This window comes from Macrobrachium nipponense, chromosome 5, assembly GCF_015104395.2.
Source record: "Macrobrachium nipponense isolate FS-2020 chromosome 5, ASM1510439v2, whole genome shotgun sequence".
NCBI classification, from domain to species: domain Eukaryota; kingdom Metazoa; phylum Arthropoda; class Malacostraca; order Decapoda; family Palaemonidae; genus Macrobrachium; species Macrobrachium nipponense.
This window is the reverse complement of record NC_061107.1, coordinates 121,442,333-121,468,694: the sequence shown is the minus strand read 5'-3', so window position 1 is coordinate 121,468,694 and position 26,362 is coordinate 121,442,333. Positions and strand designations below refer to the sequence as shown.

Here is a 26,362-nt window from a genome sequence, read left to right as displayed (position 1 = left end):
ATACATATATATATATATATATATATATATATATATATATATATATATATATAAGTATGTATATATAATATATATAAATTATACATATATATATACATTATATAGTATTTAATTATAATAATAACAATATTAATAAATAAGAATCTTTGATGAAGGCTGCTGTAAGTTAATTTGATTTGATAAGTATTAATCCACGCATTATCTTCTTCACTTTTCCAATGCTTCCAGATTTTGTGCAAAGCATCTCAGAACGTTGATTTTCTAAACGAAACTTCTTTGTATTCATAATAATCTCATTCCTTCACGACCTTCACCAAATAGCCACAGTTACCACTGACAATGAGGCAAACGAGTTTCCACCGCAAGCGAGACAAAAACCATCACAGCTACACCTGGGTCAACTTCAACCAGTATCTCTGTGGACACTACCACCCCTGCAACAACCAAACAAACAGCTTACAACTACCCCTGCAACAACCCACACAAACAGCTACAACTACCCCTGCACAACCAAACAAACAGTTACAACTACCCCTGCAACAACCACACAAACAGCTACAACTACCCCTGCAACAACCACACAACAGCTACAAACTACCCCTAAACAACACCACCAACCAACCACAACCACTCCTTCAACAACTGATGAGTTTTGTTAGACTATTTTTGCCACTTCGGCAGCCATTTGCTTATCACACTGACGTGTCGCAAGAAAATGATGGATTCTCTGAAGAGTCTACTAAGACATTTTATGTGATTTTAGTGGAATAGTATTTTTTCCTTAGTCTACTGAGCAATATTTTGGCCTTGAGCAAAATATGGTCTTAATCCTGCACAAGGTGAATCCATTGAAAGTATGTGGACATTGGTATGACCATAAGAATAATTAGTAATTTCATACATACATATTTTTTTTCCTTCTATAGTTAATTTTGTTTGGTAGTATGCACTGATCATGTTATCTTGGCATTAAATCTAGAGAGTCGGGACTCAAAATAATTTATGTAAACAGAAGTCACAACATTATTACATGAAGTATACAGCAAATAAATATGACTTCATTTCCTCTACAGAAAGGCATAAATTTGTTGTGAAACCTCAGAAAACCTTTGTGTCTTTTTTTCAAGGGCAAATGTAAGGCTTGTCTGCAACTTCCAACACTGGAGGCAGCATTGTGTTATTGTTCACATTGCAAATCAGAACTAGCAACTCTCCTTGTTTGATACTGCAACTTGTTTATTGACTGGGGATCTGATAGATTTTCGCTGCCACATCTTCTTATGGTCCCCTGTGAGCTAAGAATGGATATGCATGGGCCTATATGCTTATCTAGGTCATCTGTAATCATTGGCTTACTTGCTCAAGTCTCATGTTGCTTGGAGAGAGGCATTGGGCATTGAGCATATCTTTGGTGTATGTTTGTCTCTAAGGCAAGTAGAAAGAGAAGCATGTCAGATAGGGAGAATGGTACTTATGGGCATATCCTGGATACCAATGGAATCCCATTTTGGAGCTGTGTGTGTTTTTTCAGCTTTTTAAAAGAATAATAGGGTTTCCTTTTTTATCATTTTGAGGTAGTAATGATATCAGGTGACCTAAACATAGTTAGTAGCCCATTGGATACTAGGCTATCTCAATTTTTTTGTGCGACAATAGGCCCCTGACTTGTGGAAGAAGACATCAGCTAACTGAAAAATATTTGAGAATTTTTGTGGTCAAAAACAACATTCTTATTGCCAGTGCAGCATTTTTTGCAAAGTTAAAAGAGTCACTTGTAAACTTGTGTATACCGACGTTTACCTTGGGAATGTTCTTTTCTAATAACAAAATATTTAGGCCTTTTGAAATCATCTTAGGAGTCCAGTGACTTTAGACAGGCTATGAGGTAATCAATACTTTTCCTTCCCAGAATAGCAGGTATTATTTTAATAACAATCAATATGTCTGCAACTGTGTGGGCTTTCCTAATCAAATGTGTCCTCCAAGACGACAAGAAATACACTGACTTAGGTAAACTACAATCCAAAATAATTATCTACTCTAATGCCCTTTAATGGCAAGATATAGGCTCATTTCCAGGTTTGAAGGGTCAGAAAGATTCCTATTTGTGAATACTTTAGGAAAATAAACAAAAGGTCATGATGTTTCCTGTAGGTTCGCTCCTATACACAACTGTGAATTTTCTTTAAATGTTTGATAAGCAGCAATCCACGAATGGTCTCCATTTTTTCAAGTCGTCCAGTTAGTTCTCAAAATTTGTTCTCTAAACGAAACTTTATAGTATTCTCTGAAATACTCATACTTACTGCAGACTCAAAGGCAACTACAACCACTACTTCTCTGGGAACGACCACTTCTGTAACGACCACACAAACAACAACTGACACAACAACTGGTGGAGTTTTAAAAAGAAGTTTACTGTTGTTTTCCTATTAAACTGACCTACTTCAAGTAAGTAACAATTTTTGCTTAATGAATCTTAGAAGACGCTTCAATGACTAGCAGGAAAATGTCCTTTTTTTTTCTCCTGAGCAAAATCTTGACCATGATATTCTCTTAATCACAAACTAACAAAGACAACTAAAAGTATGTATACATTTGTAATAACCACACAGGTGCTTTTGTAATATAAAATCAGTCAACATTTTCATACATGCACAACTTATTTGCCTTTATAATTAGGGTTTTCTTGGTGACTATGCTAAATCAAGAGTTACTCTTGTCGCTGAATCTAGACAATCGGTGCATGGAATAAATTCATGTTAAAAAATGAAGTGTACCCTTACACTTTTGAAAATCTATGCAACAAGTAAATAGGCTTAAATTTCATGTTAACCAAAGAGGCATGAAATTCTTTCTTAAAACCTTGGGACAATTCATATTGAAGGTCTTTTCTCCTGAGCTAAATACAGGGGCTGTGTGCATTTCTTATGCTCAGGCAGAAATGTGCTGTTGTTCATATGAAAACCAGAACAATTGTTTATACATGTTAATCATGCAACTGTCTTTCCAGTCCTTTGGCATTGCCTTTACATCCCAGATCTTTTCCAGGAGTGCGCACACCCACTCTGCCTAGATTTCCCACTGCTTTAATCATCTCTATTCATACCACTGACTTTCCTGCAGTTTCATTCACTTTTCCTTTCTTTATAGCATTCTTGAAGTCCCTCTCTGATGTTTGCTATTAGTCTTTCTACTGGAGGAACATCTTCCAGTTCTTCACACCCATTCTTAGTGTTTAAAAGCTGTGGAAAATAATATCTTTCCATCTTCTCTGTACTTCCTCTTCCTCGATTAAGATACTTCCATTTTCATCTTTAACCATTTCTACCTCTCTTACATCCTGCCTTTTTTTTACTCCTTACTTCTGCACTTCTGTATTTTATCTTTTCTCATTCTGGTGTTCCCTTCGTCTTATGTTACTCTCTCTCCTGGCTTCTCCATGTGCAATCGCTACCACTCTGTTTCCTTCTTTGTCCGTCTGTATTCCTCTGTTGTTTGGCAGTTATTATCGTCTTCCCACCCTCTTCTGGCTATACGATTTTTCTTCACAACTGTTTGAACATCTTGATTCCACCACCAAGTTTCTTTTTCCCGTTGCTGCTTACCATTTGTCCTCCCACACACCTCTGCTGCTATTGGCACCACAATCTCTTTCATATCATCCCATATCTATTCTAGCTATCCTGACATTCCAAATACACATCTCTCTTCTTTGTAGCAAACCTTCACGTGGTGCCCCTGTTAATCTAAATTATTAGAGACCAATTGCTACATCCTACCCCTAGTCCAAGAGGTGGTAAAAGGAAAATCCATCAGCCTCTTGGCAACATAAGTAAGCTCAGAATTATCAGCTTCAATGCTGATGGCCTGTCAGCAGCGAAAATAGATCTGCTCTCTAACCTGAAGGCCAATGTACTGTGCATCCAAGAGACTCACAAAGATCTTATACTGCCTAAAATACCTGGCATGGACTTAATTATTTCCCACCAAAGCCCAATCCACGGAAGTGCACTATATGCTAGTTAGAAATCCATCATTCACAAAAGTAGAGACCTATCCAAGGATGGGCTGGAGAGCCTACAAGTGGAAGCTGAACACCTAAATATCACTTCAGTCTACAAACCCCCTCCTGTTACTTTTGTGCGGTGCCAGATCAACATCTCTGACAATAAGCCCTGTCTCGTGGTTGGGTACTTCAATAGCCACAACACTGGCTTGGGTTACGATAGCACCCACCACAATGGTGAGGCAGTGGAGGAATGGGTCCTTGCTTGTCACCTTACAATCTTGTATGATGCAAAAGATGACACCACATTTCAGTGCATGATGGAGGAGGGGATACAATCCGGACCTGGCATTTCTCTCTGCTAATACCCACTAATCGTTTTCTCAAGACAATCATGGACACAATACCAAAATCCAAACATCAACCAGTGGCTATTGCACACAAACCAGTCATACAACCCGCGAAACAAATACCGAAACCCCAGATGAAACTACCACAAGGCCGATTGGGAAGGCTTTACATCCGATACAGAAAATGGAATTGCGTACATCGTGCCTGACCCAGAGCAATATGAAGATTTCTAATCACTGGTGATAGGAGGTGGAAAGGAAAACATCCCCAGAGGTTGTAGAGACTTGTTATCCCTGGTCTCTCAGATCAAAACAAACAAATATATCAAGAGTACATACAGGCCTACAATGACGATCCTTTCTCTGAAAACACCTTGGAGCTTGGAGAAGACTTGTTATCATCACTATACCATGAAAGACGCGAATGCTGGCAAGAAACCATCACAAACATCGACATGACACACTACAGTAAAAAAGGCCTGGAGCATCATCAAAAAGCTTAACTCAGAAGACCTGCACCCAGCAAGAATAGCAGCAGTGACCCCTAATGAAGTAGCCCATCAACTCCTAATCAATGGAAAGACCAACAACCAAAACAGGGAGAGGGGATATCTAAAGAAAATGAAGTAATACATGCAATTCATCTTGTCACAGAGTTATGATATATTTGAACCGTTTACCATGAATGAATTACAATCAGCCATGAAATACATGAAGTCAGGGAAAGCTGCTGGTCTAGACAGAATTGCGGTCAAAACGATTCTGCATTTCCGAATCAAGGCTAGGACTTGGCTTTTTGCTCTTTTCAATAAATGTGCATTAACATATCGAATCCCAGGGATATGGAGAAGAGCAAGAGTTGTGACCCTTCTCAAGCCTGGTAAAGATCCAAGCTCACCTAAGAGCTAACGACCAATATCCTTACTTTGCATCATCCTCAAACTCTACGAATGCATGATAATGTCCTGCCTAGCCCCCACCATCGAAGAACAACTAACACCAGATCAAACGGGCTTTTGACCAGGACGATCATGCTGCAGTCAGGTCTTGAACCTAACATAATTTATAGAGGATGGATTCGAGAACAAACAAATTAAAGGTGCTATGTTTGCCGATCTCACAGCTGCCTATGACACAGTTAACCACAGAGCTCTTCTCTTCAAGGTAGCCCAAATGACCCCAAACCCCACCACTGTGCGCATCATTGGATCACTCTTAGAGAACAGATCTTTCTATGTGGAAATGGACGGCAGGAAAAGTAGGTGGAGGAAGCAGACAAATGGTCTCCCACAGGGCTCTGTACTTGCCCCATAATTATTCAACATCTACACAAATTACCTACCACAACTCCAGGACATCCGGAGGTCTGATGATCTCTGTATTGCAACACAGTCATGTTCCTTTAAAACCATCGAAGAAAGACTGACAAGGGCATTATCATCTCTCTCAGACTATTATAAAAAATGGCACCTCAAAGCAAACCCCATGCAAACTCATGTATGCTTATTCTATCTGAACCCCCTCATTTTGGGACCACCTTGACGTGTAGGGGCTCTCGAACCTCAGGAATCTCTTCCCAGGTTCGAACCCCAAGGAGTCCCATATGACATATATTTTCGAGTAAACTTATGTGGACTTTTCCATTTTTTGCCAAAATTTTTGAAAGCAAATAAATGAGAAAACATATCATGGCTTAACGTGGAGTTAAATCTGAAGCTAAATAGTGAGAACTGTGGTAGAGCCATCATCTACCCGACAATGTTCGGACCTGTTTTTTCAGGCGGAACTATTCTGTGGAGCTGGACCCACGGATTCCAGGGGGGGCCTGGTTCTAGGAATAGAACTCTCGGCATTCTATCCAGTTTTGCCCATAATGTTGATTAGGATGGGGGATAATTGTATTAACATAATACTCTTAGTCCTAGCAGCGGGTTCTGCTTTACACTTGGGCCATACTAATCATGTTATGCCATCCCCTTTTGGGGTAGGGTAGGATGCGGACATTTGGGAGTCCTTTCTCACTTGTGCCTTTAGCAGAAGATTTAACTTCGCGAAGGGCCAATGATATCTTTTCAAAATTTTTTTTTAAAAATTTTTTTTTTTTTTTTTTTTTTTTTTTTTTTTTTTTTTTTTTTTTTTTTTAAACTCAAAATTTATGAACTGTGAAATCAATGATTTGAGTACCCTGGGCCCCATGATGGAAAAACTACGGCACAGTTGATGACCATTGGCACGTCACACTCCCGAATTTCCTAGGTACTGCCACAAGTAGTGAAAGTACTATAAAAGATACAAAGGAACACCCTGTTCCAAGTAAAGCAGCAGAGCCAGAAAAACCAAATAGAGTGCATAAATAAAAAAGAAAAACAAACAAACAAAAATAAATTGGTAAACTCCAATATCGAACAATGGAACCCATATATGATGAAAACATAATTCCTGAATTAGAGACAAATAATCCTCCCAGCAATACAGAAAAATATAAAAATCATAATAGACAAGCAACATACATAAAACAAGGACCAAAGAGAACAAAATTACCGACTTAATCCCACATTGGTACATTTTGATGACCTCTTTGGACCAGAATAATTGGTCAAGATTTCTAGTCCTCAAAGCTGACAACAAAATCTCAGCAGCGATGCTAGAAAACAAATTACTTAACATATATCCAACACAAGACATGGAATGCAGACACATCAAGGACAATGAATGGCTTATCCAGTAACCAATAAAAGCAGTCCACTGCCTTTTTAAGTATAACAGAAATAAATAATATAAAGGTAATGATTACAAGCCACGAAACATTGAATTATGTACAGGGTACAGTCATCCTACCCAATAGCGAGCAGGAGCTTCCTTCAAAACAACTATTGCTAGACTCCCTAAAATTGAGATATAACAATATCCACGATTTAGAAATATACTCTATTTCAAGTAGGAAAGATAAAAGTAAAAATATCAACATTGCCAAAATAAAATTTACAGGCCAAGACTTACCATTTAAAATAAAAATTCTTGGACAAAATAGAGAAGTTCGTCCTTTTTGTTCCTAAACCATTACAATGTACACAGTGCTCAAGGTATGGACACACATACAAAAGATGCCGTAATAAAGCTATATGTGCAGTCTGTGCATCAGATGACCATACCACTAATTGGAACTGTAATCAATCAAAATGTATTAATTGTGTACTAGCCCATCATGCAAAATCTAAGGAGTGTTCATTTTACCAATATAACACAGAACTTCAGTTGTTAATAAATAGGACAGGAATGTCAGTCATGGAAGCCAGACGTTGAGCTAAAAGTAAGAGGCGTTAACAATCCATCCAAAACCCCCACCTTTTCAAATGTGACTAAAAATCAAGACATCAAACAGCACAATGACAAACAGATAGTATAAACATGGAAACTGGATTTCATACCAATAATACTGAAACCCAAAATAAAAGTGATATTACAACAACCAATACCACCTAACATAGATGATTCAGTTTATCCATGGAAAAGAACTTCCAATAGAAAGAAGAATTAAATAATGATGATAATCGAACTGGCAAAAAGAAAAGAATTCTAGAAAGAACCCCAACCTAAGGGAAAAAAAGTAAATATTGAAAATTACAATCAATCCAGAGAGATTCCAACTACACCAGGAGAACATTTTAAAAAAGATATTAAACTAACCTCATCACAAGTGGAAATACACAATTACCCTCAATCTCAATCAAACAGCCAACATCTGGACAGTAAAGATCACTCTTTACAATTTCCATCAAATAATACTAATGAAAATCATACCATTAAACCTAACCAAAATATAACTATCACCCCCCAACCATCCACAAGACCGAAATATCCCAATTAACAACAACAAAACAAATAACCCCTCAAACCAACAGTCCTTATCACTACAGAAAAGGAACAATAGAATTACAAAACCAGAAATTTCTAAAGCTAGACCAAAAACTTCTGAACCAATAATTAACATTACCAAAACATGCTTCATCTTGTGGTTGTAATGAATGCTTTGTAAGTACATATAACCAACTAACTACCAAGACAGAGGACACAGTACGAAATTGTATTGACAATTTTACCAAATTAAGGAGGTGCCCTTTAACACACCAACCATGAGAACGAATTATGTTCTGAATCCTTAAAATACAAAAAGGAAATTATAAAATCAAAAATAGACTTATTAATATTTCAACTATGAAAAACAAACAACTGCAGAATCTATAACCAACATACAAATACAATGATTAAAAAACCACAATAAATTCAATGCATATAAACTACGAGATAAAGTAAAAATCAGCAATCAATTTACAGAATTTAACACCAATTCCTCCCAATAATGGAATATAAAATCATTCAATGGAATATAAATGGTCTCTTAAACCCGACTACGTCTGGTGAATTACAAAGAATCATACGAGGCCACAACCCAATGTGCATAGGTCTACAACATATAGGAAGTAACCCTACAAAATATCCAACACTATAAAATTGCCTGTTATTCACAACTGACGGTGGAAAATTAGGCACAGCCCATATACGTTCATAATAGCATTACATATGAACCTGTTTGACATACCATCTATGCCATATCAAATAACATCAATTAAACTGTATATGCCTGATAAAGTAAAATTACTATTTGTAATTTTATAACCAACCAAATTTCAATGCAAATTTCAGTGATTTTTCTGAACTTATTAGCAAAAGTATACAGGAACCACTACTTATAGTAGGAGATTTTAATGCACATAATCCATTATGGGATATTAATAACCCCCACTGACACACCGGAATCACATAGAGAATACTATAATGAAACACAACCTGTATTGTCTCAATGAAAGTGAAGTTCCAACATATTTTTCAAATACACACCTAACCTTTTCTTCAATTGACATTTCATTATGTTCAAATGATGTAGCGGAGAAATTTTTGAATGGAACGTCCCTAGACGATTCATACACAGTGACCATTTCCCAATCATCATTCGAACTACTTAAGTAATGTCAAATATTGCCACCTACAAGATATAATATCCAAAAAGCTAACTGGGATAATATTTTTCCTTATACACACGAAACATACCACCATTCCACATAATGAAGATCACAATACTACATGTGAATCCTTCTCAACTTCATAATAAATGCTGCAGATAAACAGTATTCCCAAAAAACCAAAACACATTCCACAAAATCCCCTGTTCCATGGTGGAATCCAACATTAACAACATTAAGTAAAATAAAAACATATATTGAGTTCGCAATCTAAACAGACTCAAAACTCGCCTTAAATCACTCACAAAATGCCCTATAGTATAAACATATTAAACAAAAATAGTTATACAAACATAACAATTAACCACATTAAACCACTATATAACAAATATACAGCCAAATTTAGAAAAACGGTAATAGCTGAAAAAATCGCATCATGGAAGGAATATGTCTCAAACATATCTTCAAACCACATCCACAAGGGATGTCCTGGCAAAGATAGGAAAATCAATGGAAAACATATAAGACCTCCAAGAAGTGCAATACATTTAAATGGAAAAATATACCATGATACTTATGAAATATCAACATAATTGGGAAACATTTTTGAAAACATCAGTGCTTACTCCAGCCTAGATACACATTTTCAAAGTATCAGAAAACAAAAAGAAAATATAATACTCAATTTTGAAACTCTTGAAGACCTGGAATATAACTATATTTTTTAACATGGATGAACTAGATAATGCCATCAACTCTTGTCATCCCTCTGCACCAGGATATGATAAAAATATCATTTGAAATGATAGAAAAAATTAGCTCCTATAGCTAAATCATATTTATTAAAATTTTTTACAATAGTATCTGGCTAAACGTGTCCTTTCCTGATAAATGGAAACATGCCATAAATTATTCCAATAAACAAACCAGGAAAGGATGCAAGTAATCCATCCAATTATAGACCGATATCTCTAACAAGTTGCCTATGCAAAATCTTAGAAAAAATGGTTAATGCACGATTAACGTATGTAATAACCAAAGAATCCATTTTAACACCAACACAATCTGTTCAATAGCTGGCAGATCAACCCTAGATCCCTTAACACATTTAGAAGATCATATCAAAAAGGCTTTGAACAAAAGAATTAACAGTAGCTATATTTTTTTGATATAGAAAAAGCATACGATACAACATGGAAACATAACATCATGCAAAAACTCCACTCCAAGGGACTAAGAGGCCCACTTACCAATATTTATTAAGAACTCTTAACAAAAACAGAACTTTTCAAGTAATAGTATAAAAATTCTACTCAGTAACCTATAACTGGAAGAAGGAATCCCTCAAGGTAGTGTCTTGACTGTACATTGTTTGCTTTAGCAATCAATGACATTACTATAAATTTTACCAAGTGGTGTAAAAACAGTTTTTATATGTTGATGACTTTGTCATTTACTATACGAGTAGTAATCTGAGACATGCTCAGAGAGTTCTCATACTGCCATTTCAAATATATGTAGTTGGGCAAATTCAGTTGGATTTAAATTTTCAACTGATAAAACAAAAGCAATCGTCTTCTACAAAGACAAAAGGTGGATGAAGAACCAAACAATCAACTGCATCTTTATAGCACTGAAATACAATTTTGTACAAAAATCAAGTATCTAGGAGTAATATTTGATCAACATTAAATTGGAAAGAGCACATCAAATACATTAAAGCCAAGGGCATCAAGCCCTTGCCATATTAAGAAGTTATCACACACTAATTGGGGGAGCAAGCGAGACATTTTTATTAATGATATATAAGGCAACAGTCTTATCCATAATAGATTACTGCTGTCCAATATATTCATCCCCGCCTCAGAATCTGCATTAAAATCTCTTGATGCAGTGCACCATAGAAGGCGTGCGATTGTGCACAGGAGCTTTCCGATCGTCCCCAACAAACTCACTTTTGGTGGAGGCAGGTGCCTTTTGCCCTTAAAACATCACCGTAATTTAATAACAATACAAAGAGGTCTTTCAATGCAAGCGGGATCGTCTCCTGCTACTTACTGCTTCCAAAACTGTAATCAAGTAACAGCAGTTAATAGTACTAGCTCTTTCCCAAAAAGAGCTAGATACATAATGAACATACATAATATGAATCCAATTTTTCACCCACCAATGGAATTGCCACCATCATGGATTTTTAAATAGAGTAAAGAAATATGTACCTCCCTGTCTTACCTACTCAAAAAGCAAATGACAAGTACGGAAATGTACCGCCAACATGCTTTGGGAGCACATTAGAAGAAAAAAGGCGACAAATTTATGATATATACAGACGGCTCCAAAAATAATGTTGGAGTAGGAGCATCTGCATATTCGAAAAATATGTTAAGTAAAAAAAGCCTACCTTCAATATCATCAGTATTTACTGCTGAAGTCACAGCCATACAGATGGCTCTAGATATGATATCTGTAGGCAAAAGCAAGTGTCTCTGTTATTTTCAGTGACTCACGTAGCGCTATAGATGCAATAAGACAGTATAAACCAGGAAACCAAATAGTACAGGAAATTCAAATAAAAATTCATCAACTCCTCCAATCAGGAATATCAATGGAAATATGTGGATCCCAGCACACGTGGGCAATAAAAGGAAATGAATATGCAGACTCTGCTGCCAATCAGCCTGTACTATCCCTCCAACAATTTCATATGCCCCAGTGTCAGACTGGGTAAAATCAGTTAAAACATTAATTTACCAGGATTGGAAAGAAGAATGGCCTCGGTGCCAACAACAAATAAACTCAAAAATATAAAAACTGAAGTCTATGCATGGAGAACATCCTCACAGGAGGAAAGAGCAAAAGAGGTGATCCTAGCAAGGCTACGTATAGGACACACAAGATTCTCACATGGTCACTTTTGATGTCAACACCACATGCTGACCCAGTTGAAATGTAAAACAGATGTCAAACACCCATGACAGTACAGCATTTGCTTGTTGAGTGCCCAAATTGGACCCAGGAAAGATCTATTTATCTGCGGAGTTCGGAAATGAAAAAATATTCTTACGGAAAGCAGGGATTTTTCAATTAATAAAATCATAAATTTTTAAATAAGACGGGTTTTTCTTAAATAACAGTCTAATTTTTTTTTTTTTTTTTTTTTTTTTTTTCTTTCTCAGGATTGTTCCCTGAGAACCAGCCCGAGAGAGTCTACTTGAGACTCAGAGGTCTGGTAAAAACTAACCCCTATTAATAATAATAATTCTATCTGAACAACCACCAGGCATACAGAAAACTGAAAATAAAATGGGATAACGAGGAACTGGAAAACCATCGGCATCCAGTCTATCTTAGCGTCACTCTTGAAAGAACACTTGACTTTCAAATAGCATGTCAACAAGCTCAAGAAAAAAGTGGCCACCAGAAAATAACCTCCTAAGCAAATTGCATTCACCAAGTGGGAAGTAGATGCAAAAACTTTAAAGCAAATGGCCCTAACACTATGTTACTCCACTGCACAATATTGTGTTCCTGTGTGGGAAAGATCAAGTCACGCCAAAAGAGTGGATATCAAGCTAAATAAAGCCTGCCGACTAATCACTAGCACAGTGAGTGCAACACCCCTGCCAACTTTGTATAGACTAGCCAGTATCGCACCACCTATTTTTTTTTTTTTGTTTTTTTTTTTTTTTTTAACTTTAGTTTAACCAACCCACTGAGCTAATATTAACTCTCCTAGGGATGGCCCGAAGGATTAGACATGCTATTTAAAATCTTTATAAATTATTATAAAAAAAATAAAAAAAAATTTATTATCTGCAATATATATTATCTAAAATAAATATTTACTATCTGGAAGAATATATATTACTATATATTATATTTTATTGTATAATGATTAAATTTAAGGAATTTTAAAATATTAAAAAGTTAAAATTTGTCACTTTCTAACAATATTTCTTTAAAAGAATATCTTCTGAATAATATGTCTCTTTGGATTCTATATTTTGGACAGATTTTAAAAATATGTTTTACTGTTATTTGTACTTTACATATTTCGCACATAGGTATAGGGGCATGGGGGTTACTCATTAGGTAACCATGTGTCAGTTTAGTGTGACCAATTCTTAGCCGTGTCAATATTACTGAGTTCTTGCGGCATTTCTGATAGGATGATGGCCACGGGTTCTACAGTTTCCTTTTATTTCTCTTAATTTGTTGTTAGGATGATTTCCCTCCCAGTTAGTTTTTTGCCATTTTTTTCTTGATCCACCGACTTACTGTGTCTAATATAATCTCTCAGTGTTAATAATTCTGCGGATATTGGGAGTGTTCTAGTGTCTTTTGCATAGGTGTCTGCTTTTTCATTGCCTTCTAATCCTATGTGAGATGGTATCCAACATAGAGTAACAGATATCTTTTGTCTTTCCATTTCATGTAATGTATGTCTAATTTCATTTACAATTTTGTTTTTTGGAGTATAAGAGCTTATTGCATTTATTGAACTTAGTGAATCGCTGAAGATGGTTACTTCATTAAACTGGTTTTCAGATATAGTTGTTAATGTTGTTTTTATTGCTAGTAATTCAGCAGTGAACACTGATGCTTTGCTTTGTAAGGAGGCTTGGATCTTTTATAATTGGTTTTTCCCAATAAACAGCGAATTCCAACTCCCATATCATCTTTGGAACCATCAGTATATATATGATTATTTTTTTCTTTTGTACAAATCCTCTTTTGATTTGATCTAGTGATGTTAATGAGTTTAAAGTTGAATGATTTTTTCTACTTCCAGATTGGGTTGCTGCTAGAACTTAATTTTTCTCTAAATACCATATTAAGTCTATTATTTACCATTTTTCCATGAGTTTACACAGACAACTAGTTAGTGATATAGATCTATAATTATTTACTGATTTTGGATCTTTGCCGGGTTTGGGTATTAGAATTATAATAGCGTGTTTCCATGCTTTGAGTAGTAGTTTCTTTTTCCATAGGTGATTATGAAATTTTAATAAGTATTCTTTGGCTTTAATGTTCAGATGTATAAGGAGTTCAAAAGAGATATTATCCTTTATTGGGGCAGAGTTACTACAAGTTTTTAATGCAGCATCAAATTCTTCTAATGTAAATGGGGCATTGTAGTATAATTGTTGACTTGTTTCAAAATTATGTTTTTCTTCATTCCTTTTTCTAATGCGAAAATGTTCGTCTAAATTCAAGCTATTGCCTATTGATTCTAGGTGGCGACCTATTATATTTGATATTTCTTTTAAATCATGAACTCTTTTCCCATTATGTAATATTGGGGATCTAGGTGATCGACTATATTTGCCATTAATTTTTCGAAATCTATCCCACATTTGTTTAACAGTGTCACCTGAGAAGTCCGAGACGTAATTATCCCAAGATGCTAATAACTTTTTTCCTGAATTGAGCAGATATCTTATTCAATAAAGGTTTGATATAATCAATTTCCATAGCTATTAATACTAATCCTTTCAATGTATATCAATTACTTTTATATAATTTGTTATATATTTGGTTTAGTCTGTCTAATCTTCTACTCATCTTGTGCTTCAGTTTGATAATTTCTGAAAGTTCTCTAGACCACCATGGAACAGGAATTATTTTTGGCTTACAAGTTGTGATTGGTATTGATTTATTTCCAGAACTAATTACGAAATCTGTCAAAAATGAATTAATTTCATGGTGATCATTGTTACTTTGGAAAGGGGAAACATTTTTGGTAACTAAATTATACTTTTCCCAATCAGCTTTTTTAAAATTGAATTTTGGTATAAATTGTTGATGATTATCTTCACAAGATATGTGATTACGATTGGGTAGTGATCACTGGTATAAAGGTCATCCAGAGTATTCCATTCTAATCTGTCTACTAACGAAGTGGAACAAATTGACGGGTCTACAGATGATAGGGTCCCATGAGTTTTTGAAAAGTATGTTGGGATTTCATTTTCATTCAGACAACAATAGTTGTAATTAAGTATTAGATTTTCTATGTCTTTACCTGCTCTATCTGCGTCGATGGTATTGGCATCCCATAAAGGGTGGTGAGCATTAAAATCACCTAAAATTAAAATTGGCTCATTGAAATGTGATAAAATGTTTGATAATTGAGCCATATCATAATTTTCATTAGGTTGATTATATAGACTGCAGACTAAAATGCTAGATTGGTTTGTCATATGCAGGCGAATTGAAGATATTTGAAATGAATTATTATTAACTGTAACTTTATCATAGGTCACACGATTATGAACATATATTGCTGTTCCTAACTTGCCTTCTCCTGGAACGGAGGATGCCAGAAAGTAATTACATATTGATGGGACTGGATTATTAACGTGTTGTAAACATATGCACATTGTGTTCATGTTGCTTTATTTGAGTCTTTGTATTTCACCACCCAAGTGCATTCGTGTTTTCAGACCGTTTATGTTCCATTATTTTGTATATTGTTTTATATATATATATATATTATATATATATATATATATATATACATATATATATATATATATATATATATATATATATATATATATATATATTTAATTTTTAAAAACTATCGGTAATTATTCACTTAATTAGCTTTATTTAATGTTCTATTTGGGTTTTTGACATTTCTGTGTTATCTTCTGATCAGTAGTGAATTTAATTTCTTCTTGTTTGGCTAAGAATTGTCTAACACTGCTATTTGCTCTCACGATAGTATTGTAAGTGTCTAATACACATACAATCTTTGGTATGTAATTCTAGCTGGCTTGAGATATTATCTTTTCTAGCTAAGAAATTCCTTATCGTGTTTATCAATTTTTCTTTATTTAAAGGTTTCGGGGGGGGGGGGGGGGTTTTCTTTGCAATCTAGCAAAAAACATGTATGGCATCCACATCGTTCATGGTGAGATTCGGTTTGGTGTGTTACGCCTTCTTGGATACACTGCTGACATTCACAATTATCGTTTTGTCTTCCTTGGACTGATTGAAATATGTCTTTAAATTTTCTTGGAAAGACTGGCGAAGGGTTTATTTCTTCAGATTTACTTTGACAAAAACTATAGAAGAATTCATTACTTTCAGATTTACTTGGAAAGACTGGTGAAGGACTTATTTCATCAATTATTATCTAAATTAGGGGATGTTTTCCTGTTGATTTTAGGATTTTCTTCTTCTTGATGTCATTAGTATTAATTTGAGTTTTTTTTGGGGGAAATTATTTCTTTCTCATTTTCTTCTTGTTTGATCAGCATGATCTTCCTTTCCAGAGTCTACAGACGGCAATTCTTCATCTTTCATTAGTATTTCATAAGGGATGCTTATTAATACTGTATTGCTAGATTCTCCAAGAGACTTTTTGTCAAGTTCTAAGTTTGTTGACCTTATTGTTTTATTTTTCGTTATTTTTTCCAGGTATTATAAAATATTTCTTTGGACATTACTTTTTCTTCAGCGTCTCGATATGATTTATTTCTGGCAGGGTCCATGAAACCTCTTGATTTTAATTTCTTGCTTTACTTCTGGAATTGACATGCTAGACCTGCTTATTAGTAGTTTTAATTCAGTGTTATATGTGTAGAATGGGCATATCTTTGATGTCGCATGATGGTCTTGTCCACAATTACAACATTTAGGAACGCCACAGTTCCAGGTGGTTTCATGATCTTCTGAACCACAGAATGCACAAATTGGTTCATTTCTACATTTGTTTTTGTATGTCCATACTTAGAGCTATTTGTGGATTGAAGAGGATTTGGTACATGGGGTAATAATACCTCTCTTCTCTGGCCTTCTATTTTAATATTAGATGGAGGAGTCTGCCCTTCAAATTTAATTTTAGCTATTCTCAATTTTTTTCCCTGATGTCTTTTATTTGGGATTTCATATACTTTTACGTTTTCAATATTGGGATATCTAATTTTTTAATGAGTTCAATAACAATGTCTCATCTGGTAGGCCATCACAATCATTATTGGTGGTAACATTACTGTTCCCTCAATGCTGTACAACTTGTCATGTCTTTCGACCGTGACTTTTATCCCGTTCATATTATTAAGCATTTGATAATTTTCTGATTGAAGTTTTGTGGTAGCTTCCACTATCCATTCTTTTCTTGTTATAGATCTAAATGTCATTTCTTTGGTCGGGTACTGGGCTAATAAAATATTTTCAAATTTGGAAGTGGTCAGCTCGGTTTCTGTTTTAAAAACCAAGTATCTTGGCCAAGTGCCATATCCAAATAATGAGTCAAAGTGTACCAATGTAGGATCTGCTCTGTATTTAGGTTGTCTATTTCGAAAATTGTTAATATTTTCATTTTTTTTATTTGTTACTGGAGGAATTTCCTTTTGTGGCATTAAGAATGATTCCATAGTTATTATGTTTGATTTGGGTATGGCTCTAGAATCATCGTTTACTTCTTTGTTTACACTTTCCTGAGCCAGCTCCAAGTCTCCTCCAGGGTGGTCAACAATGGGGGTTAATGTATCATCCATAGATACGAGCACTGTATTATTTCAGCCAGGTAGTCCTCCGCCCACCATATTCCTACGTAAAACGGAGCCTAACAAGGGAGGGATGTGTTATGCGACTTTTAGTGGCCACCCCTATATGCTATAACCTGGTTATACACATGGCTCCCAGAACTTGAGGCGTCATCAGTCCGTCGAGATCAGACCCAGCTCTGGGGGCCATGTTTGACCTAAGACTTTCCCCTCGCTCGGGCACGTCAGGTACTCAAATTCTACGGGTGGAGAGACATGTCAGTTCTCTTCACCCTCCATCAAATCAGAAGAGCAGTCAGAGCCATACTCCAATGTAGGTCCAAGGTTGTCAAACTAATGGTCACTCCTGATAGGGGAAGAAGTTAGGGATTGAAAATAGGAGAAGGCTCAAAAGTGGGCCGAGCTTAGCCTCGCCTGTGTAGCATGGTTAGACCTGCCAGGGTAGGGCACTACTCTGCTACTGTAGCCCCACCACCACATCAAGGTGCCAGGCCATTGGTGGGGGAAATAGGTGATACAAGTTGAAGCTTCTGACTGTGGCATTGGATATGTTCTACTTCAAGAAGGTGAAAATAATATCCACCATCCAGTGTGCTTCAAGTCTTCAAAACTAAAAAAAACATCAGAACGTAAACTCAACAATCGAGAAGGAAACTTTAGCTTTAATCACAGCATTGGAAAAGTTTGAAGTGTATGTGAACAGACCTAGGAATGAAGAAATTTTAGTGTTGTCTGATCACAATCCCCTGTCATTTATCCAGCGAATGAAAAATCATAATGAAACACTGACCAGGTGGTCTTTGTGCTTGAAACAGTATAACTTAAGAGTGCAGCACATTGGTAGCAAAAACAATGTAGTTGCGGATAATTTACCCCATTGCAAATTGTTGGATTCAACACCTTGATAACCAATCTCCTAGGGGGAGGTATATTATATGCTGTTGCTTTCATAACAAACATTTCCCCTCTCTATAACCATGATGTTTGAAAAGTGTCTGCAACATTTTCAGATTCCTTATTGAGCTTAGAGTTATAGGATGTTCTAAAAATGTATATTCAGATTTTGCATAATATAATTTAAAAGTTACGATAACGTAGAATGTGAAAAGAGAGAGAGATTAACATTGTCCGTTCCAAGCTAGAAATTGTCATCATCACACGAGATAAGGAAAACTAAAAGTCTCCGTTTTGTTTTCATAACATGTCAATCTTACTCGCTTGACTCTGTTTTTGAGAAGCCACATGAAGATTTCACTATATTGCTATAGGATTGCATCATTTTTTTGCAAGATCATTCTAGAATCTTCTGTTTAAGCATACCTCATCTTTGGGAAGTGACACCATTTAGTTTTGCTCTCTTTATAAATGATTATTCCTTTCATATTAAAATACTTTTATTGTCTTAAATCATGTAATAATATTTGTTATTTGTGATTGTAATTCCTATTTCTCTTTAGATATTGTTTTGAAAGATAATTTTTATGAAAGTAACTGTCTCTCGGCCCCAAAATATTTTGTGTGACGAAATACACTATTTAGCTTCCGCAAGAAAGGAAGATTCATTCAGACTTAAGACCTCGGGGCATAATCATCTCTCTCTCTCTCTCCCGCGTCATATTTGATTTTACAATTAACGTAAATTTTATATACTCAGTGATTGGTCACACGTAACTTTTAGATTTCGTATTTCTTAGAGTTATTTAGTATTATTTAGGGCTTATTGTGGAATCTGAACAAACATTGTACAGGTGTTTAACGGCGCTTATTTTTTTGTTGAATATTGTGAATTGTGTGGTGAAATTTTGGAACTAGCTGCAGCAGAAACAATTGGTACCAAGATAATGTGTTATTAGAAGGTTTATTAGTTGCAACTAATAGTTACAGTGGTTTGGAGAATGATTTCAATTTTTGCACATTGCAAATTTTTGTTTTGTGTTTGTTTCATTTGAAGTGGTTTTTATGTGCATTTATCCAATTTTTGTATTGAAGCGATTTTTTGTGCATTTGTCCATTTTTTCTTATTGAAGTGTGTTTTTTATATATATTCAGTGATTAGTGCTTTTTACAATTTTGGTATTTTCCACATTTTTCAGTGTTTTCATTTGCATTCACTATTTGATGAACTTCAATTGTTGTCGTTAATTAATCGTTGCATATTTCATTGAATTTTACACTTGTGAATTAATTTGCATTTACTTAGAATTCTTTTCAAGTTTTAGTGTTATTTAGGACTTGCGAATTAATTTCCAAATTTTATTTATTACCTAACACTTTTGAATTTCAATTGAATTAATTTTCTTGATTTTTGTGATAAATTAATTTTGATTTAATTTTACTTAACTAATTCAAGAATTAATTAAACTTTGTGTTGTTTTCAAGTAACCGTAAATTTCCCTGATATTGTGAATTTCACTTATAAATTTTGAGTTTGACTATAAATTTTTGTATTTAAAATTTTTATAAGTGTTTTCTTTTTCACCAGTATTTGCTTAGGTAGGAACATAGAGTGGTAATTGAGCTGTTTACCTTCAATTTACTAAGTGAGTTAGAACCAGGGAAATACTTGGACTTTTAAAGTTGTTGATGGAGTGATACCCTTTAATTAATTTAATTACATATGAGATTAGTCTGATTTTCTGCAATACTGGTAAGTTGTTTAAGGGATCACTGTTGCCTTTAGAGTATTCAGTTGTATTTTACCTGTGGTGAAGGTTCAGGTGTCTGGCTGTTGCGAGGTACTCATTTATTATTAGTTCTTTATGCCATCTGATCAGTAATAATCCACGAATTCACCTCTTCATATTGTTCAGTTCGTCGATCTTCCAGCACATCTCAGAATGATTCGTTTTCAGACAAAAATATACAATTTTCTCATTCTTTCATGTTCTCCAAAATGCAACAGCCACAGTTGCCACCGACAAGGAGACCGCTAGTTCCAGTCCTGGGGAGACAACAGCCACTACAGCTGCATCTGAAGCAACTTCAACCAGCACCTCTAAGGAAACAACCACCCTTGTAACGACCACACAAACAACTACAACCGCTCCTTCAACAACTGGTGAGTCAGAGGAAGAGTTTTCTTTGCTTATCAAGACATTTCTGTGACTGACAAGAAAAATACAATTTTTCTCTTTTTATCCACAGCTGCATACTGCCTTGATCACATGTAAGCTAAATTGGCTGAAAATATATTAAAAAATCTAATAACCATAATGGTGTTCATGAAATATAAAATTAATGGTCATTTACATACATGCATGACTTATTTCGTTTGATAACATTTGCCCTTGGCGCCTATGATGGATCACAAGTTATTCTTGGTAATTGAATCCAAGCATCTTGATGATCTAAGTTATTCTTGTCAATTAAATCCAAGCATCTTGATGATCTAAGTCTCTCGTATGTATGATTAATGCATTGGATATTTCACTAGTTCTCACTGAATATCAGTGCTATTTGACTCATTGTGAAAGCGATTTTCCAGTTTGTCCGTAATATATTGTATCACACTTTTTACAAGGAATTGCATAGATGCAGTCAGAAACATCTTTAGGAGAATTTTTAATAATTGAACTCTTAATATTAATATTACTGAAAACAACAGTTATGTTGAAAAGCTTTAAAATTCTAGGAATTTCTAAAAAGCTTTCATCATACAGTAATTTGAGAATACTATGCTTACTATTTTCAAGTTAGTCATCAGTTAAATAAAATATTTTTCTAACACTTTTCCATGCTACATCTACATAAGACCTTGGGTACTCAAGTTTCAAGACAATATCATAAATAGTTTTAATCTCAGCATCAGTAAACTGTGGGCTACAGACAAGCAGAGTCCTCAAGAACATCCCAGAAAAAAAGAGAGATTTTAAATTTTCATGGTGATTGCAATAATAATGAACAAAAGGGGCAATGTTAGTTGATTTTAGAAAGACTGAAAAGGTGTAATTTCTATCATTTCCAAGAATGTTCAAATTACAATATCTTTCTTCCTATGCAGTAAATTTTATAGAAGGGACAAAATTATTGAGATTAATCAGAAATTCCTGGAGATTTTTGTGAACTAGCCAAATACAGAAAATATCATCCACATACCTAAACCATATAATTTTTTGGGGCAAAAATTTTGGTAATAGTTTAGTATAAAAAATTTCATGTACATATTGCTAAGGACAGGAGATAAGGGATTACCCATAGGCATGCCAAACTATCGTACAAAAATGTCACCATTAAAACAAAATTTTCTATCCTAGATACATTACCATATAAGACTAGCAAGGTGTGCTGCAGTTAAAGGAATATCATAACTTAATTCTAATTCTTCCACGTTGGCAGAGTGGGGAATTGAACTATGAATTACCGAATTGGTAGGCGAGCATGGAAACCACTCGTCCAACAAAGAACTACTTATTGGTTGAGTAAAGGAGTGTGTGGGAAGGTGTGAAATGTAAAAATTACCGAAAACAACGAATATTAGCATCTAATCTACAGTTTTTGAGGATGCTGAGAACAATAGTGACACACCCAATGCCCTTCAAGTCCAAGTTCAGTCCCGATAGGAAGGCAGCTGAGAAGAGGTGGGAAGGGGGTGACATGTCAGAATACCTGAAAACGATAGATATTAGCCTCTAATTAATAGTTTCCAAGGTCACTGAGATAAATAGTGATGCTCTTGAAGCCCTTTAATTCCATGTTCAGCCTTGATAGGAATTGGGGGCGAGAAAGGGTGGGAAGGGGTGACATGTAGAAAAAAATGGAAAATGACAGATATTAGTGTCCAAACCATAGGTTTTGAGGTCACCGAGAAGAATAGTGACCCTCCCAATAGGAAGAGGAAGTGAGACAGGGGTGGGAAGGGTAACATGTAAAAATAACCGAAAGCAACAAATATTAAGTCTCTAATCCACAGTTTTTGAGGATGCTGAAATGAACAGTGACACTCCCAATGGCCCTCAATTCCAAGCTCAGGCCCAATAGGAGGGGTGGGTGAGAAGGGGTGAGAAGGAGATGACATGTAAAAATAACCACCATCTTCTCATTCTTTCATGTTTTCCAAAATGCAACAGCCACAGTTGCCACCAACAAAGAGACTGCTAGTTCCAGCCCTGGGGAGACAACAGCCACTACAGCTGCATCTGAAGCAACTTCAATCAGTACCTCTACGGAAACGACCGCCCTTGTAACAACCACACAAACTACTACAACCGCTCCTTCAACAACTGGTGAGTCATAGTATGATCTGTCACAGGTAAAGGATGATTTATTTCTACTGAATCTTAAGACATTTCTGTGACTGACAAGAAACATACTATTTTTCTCTTTTCCTCTACAGCTACATACTGCCTTGATCACATGCAAGCTAAATCAGTTGAAAATATATTAAAAATCTAATAACCATAGTGGTGTTCTCGAAATATAAAATTAATGGTCACTTTAATACATGCATGACTTATTTCGTTTGACAGCATTTGCTCTTGGCGCCTATGATGGATCACAAGTTATTCTTGGTAATTAAATCCAAGCATCTTGATGATCTAAGTTATTCTTGTCAATTAAATCCAAGCATCTTGATGATCTAAGTCTCTCGTATGTATGATTAATGCATTGGATATTTCACTAGTTCTCACTGAATATCAGTGCTGCTCGACTCATTGTGAAAGCGATTTTCCAGTTTGTCCGTAATATATTGTATCACACTTTTTATGAACCAAGAATAGGTGTATGAATAAGTGCATGTCTCCTTGCTGGGTCATCAGTAGCCATTGCCTTACTTGCCTAGGCCTTGTGTGACTGGAGAGAGGGAATTGGGCCATAGGCTTATCTGCAGTGTATGTTCAGTCTCTAGGGCACTGTGCACAAGTGCAAAGAAGTATCCTTTGTCTCTGTTAATCACTGGTAGCCTTTAATAAACCTTCAATACAGAAGAAAGCATGTTAGATGGGATGTATGGTACAGTTGGCCTTTTCTTGGATATCAGCTGTGTCCAATCTTGCATGTAATTGGATTACAAGCCTCTATTAACAATGAATAGGTCCCCTTATTTATAGTTTTGAGGCAGTAATGCTACCAGGTTGCCCAAGTATCACTTGGGTACTAAACTATCTCAACTTTGCTGACAATAGTTGACTGACTTGTTCAAGGTGGACTTCTGGGAATTAATCAAACATTTGTGAACTTTGTGGTAAAAACTATTCCTTGGCGCTCGTATTGCATTTTTCATAGCTCGAAGAGTAACTTTTTAAAACTTGTGCATGTGTGTGTGTGTGTGTGTAAACACTTAAAAGTCCTTCCAGGAGTACAGTGACTTAATACAGGTTTAAAAAGCTAATCAAAACTTTTGCCTCTCAGAATAACAGGTAGTATTTTCTTGAAGATGCAAGCCATTATATCTGTGTTTGTGAACGCTTTTTTTTTAACCACATGTATCCTCCAAGACGACAAGAATTAAAACAGTTAAGATTAACAAAATCAAAATCAGTGATCATGCACTCATATCCTTGAGTAACATGATAGCCCAGCACGAGTTTATAACCATTGGTTTCATGCATCATCACTGATGAAAATAACCTGTTTTATTTCCAGAGTTCTTTCCGGGAACTTCCTTATTCATGTTTTTTTATGTTATTTCTTCTTAATTCATTTGTACTTAAATCTTTTAGGTTGCCTCTTTCTTCCAGCTCTTATCACTTTCTTGTATGCACTGAACATTCACCACCTACACCTCATTATGCTACACAAGATATGAAAAACGATTGCTTCAAATACATTCTTATTCTAGTCACTTTCATGTAAATTAATTTATATTTAACACTTTTAATCTTGCAGAAAGTAAGCTGAATTGGAGAAGAATATTATAGAAACAAGAGAGATAGGTAGTTAATAAGTTTTGTGAAAAATTAACACAAGAATATTTCCTTTTTGGTAGGTTCTTCTAAGTTTTCTTTTGTTGCCTGATTAGCATAAATCCAGGGTGTTTTATGGGAGGGCATAGGTCTATTTACTGAGCCACTAATCACTGTGTCTTACTTGCCCAAGACTGACGTGGCTGGAGAGGAAGTGTTGAGCACTGAACATTTGTGTGATGCATGTTCAGTCTCTAGGGAATTGAGCACAAGTGCAATGAAGGATCCCTTGCCTCTGTTACTCATTGGCCTTTAATAAACTATTAATCAACAGAAAGTGCAGGTAGGATAGGAAAAGTGGGTGCGACTACTGGCCATTTCTTAAAGACTAGCTTTTCCCATTTTGTGGTCATGTAGGTTTCAAGTTTTTGTGCCAATATAGAATTTTCCTTTGTACCCTTTCCACTCAAATTGCTGCCTTGTATGTGGTTTCCTAGCATAATATTCAAGACTATAAATTCTTCCAAGAGTTCAGTGACTTAGGGCAGATTCACAGTTAAACAATAAATTGGTCTTTGGAATAACAGGAATCGTTTGATGGAAGATGCCAGACAATATATCTGTTAGTTCTGCAATTAAAACTATAGGTAGCTAGTTAGTATCTATTTTAGAAGATGGCAGGACCATTTCACTTATGCCACCTAACAATAAGAAATACAAAGACCTCCTTCCATGAGTAAAACTGAGCCAGTGATTATGCTGAACATTCAACACTGCTTTAGTGAAATCTATGGTAAATTCTCTATCCTGGCGGGATATAGGTACTGTAGTTTGATTTAATATTTCCTCTTTGGATATGCAGACTCTTATGGTTACAAAAGTTTGTCTTCAGTGGCAATCAATGCCTCACTGAAAATGGCATCAATGAAGGTGGTGTTATCTCTGAGGGTGTTATTGCTGGTCACTGGTAAGCAAAGAGTTTTGAATTAATCAGTGAGTGATACACTGATTGCTTGTGCAATAGAATAAGGGAAGGTTGATGAAGTTTAAGATTTTATGTAAGCAATACCTTATTGAGAATCTTAAAAACTTCATTAGGGTACTACACGATGTTAAATATAATACAAATTTTAAAACTCACTCAACAGAAGGTGACTAGAAAATCAGTATGGTGAATGCAGTGATAAAGGCAACATAAAGTTTTGTTCATTTTAATTCCCATCTTATAAAATTATTTTTCTTTTGATTTTTGGGTCTGAATCTTAAGATTGTACAACTTGGTAATTACCATGACCACAAGGCATTCGTAAGATCTGAACTCAATGTGGCAAGCCTTTGACTAGAATGTCAGCAGATGCAGATCTTTTTAACAGTTCATACAGGAAGGTATAGAAAGATATGATACCCAAGAAAAATAGTCATGAAGTCCACTACCATTACTTTAACAACCGAGATGATTACTTTCCTTCATTCAGGAACGGAGACCAACTACTATAATAGATTCACAAGAGCCGTGAATCTGATGTCTAGGCCATTCCCTTATGACGCTCCTGATTGGCGGTTGATAAGCCAATCACAGGGCTGGAAACGCTCAGTCTCGCTCGAGAGTTCACATAGG

At 35.4% G+C, this 26,362-nt stretch overlaps 2 protein-coding genes across 2 annotated transcripts in view; both read left to right on the top strand.

Moving 5' to 3' along the window:
* The window catches only part of LOC135215923 (latent-transforming growth factor beta-binding protein 4-like), a 593,663-nt gene that overhangs the window by 231,996 nt on the left and 335,305 nt on the right, over positions 1–26,362 (top strand). The window lies entirely within an intron of this gene.
* Positions 1–26,362, top strand: part of LOC135215325 (uncharacterized) — a 146,682-nt gene that overhangs the window by 4,717 nt on the left and 115,603 nt on the right. Inside the window, exons 3-5 of the mRNA XM_064249885.1 lie at positions 2,312–2,395; positions 20,805–20,960; positions 22,969–23,124. Coding sequence (XP_064105955.1) covers positions 2,312–2,395; positions 20,805–20,960; positions 22,969–23,124 — 396 coding nt within the window. The remainder of the gene's footprint in view (positions 1–2,311; positions 2,396–20,804; positions 20,961–22,968; positions 23,125–26,362) is intronic.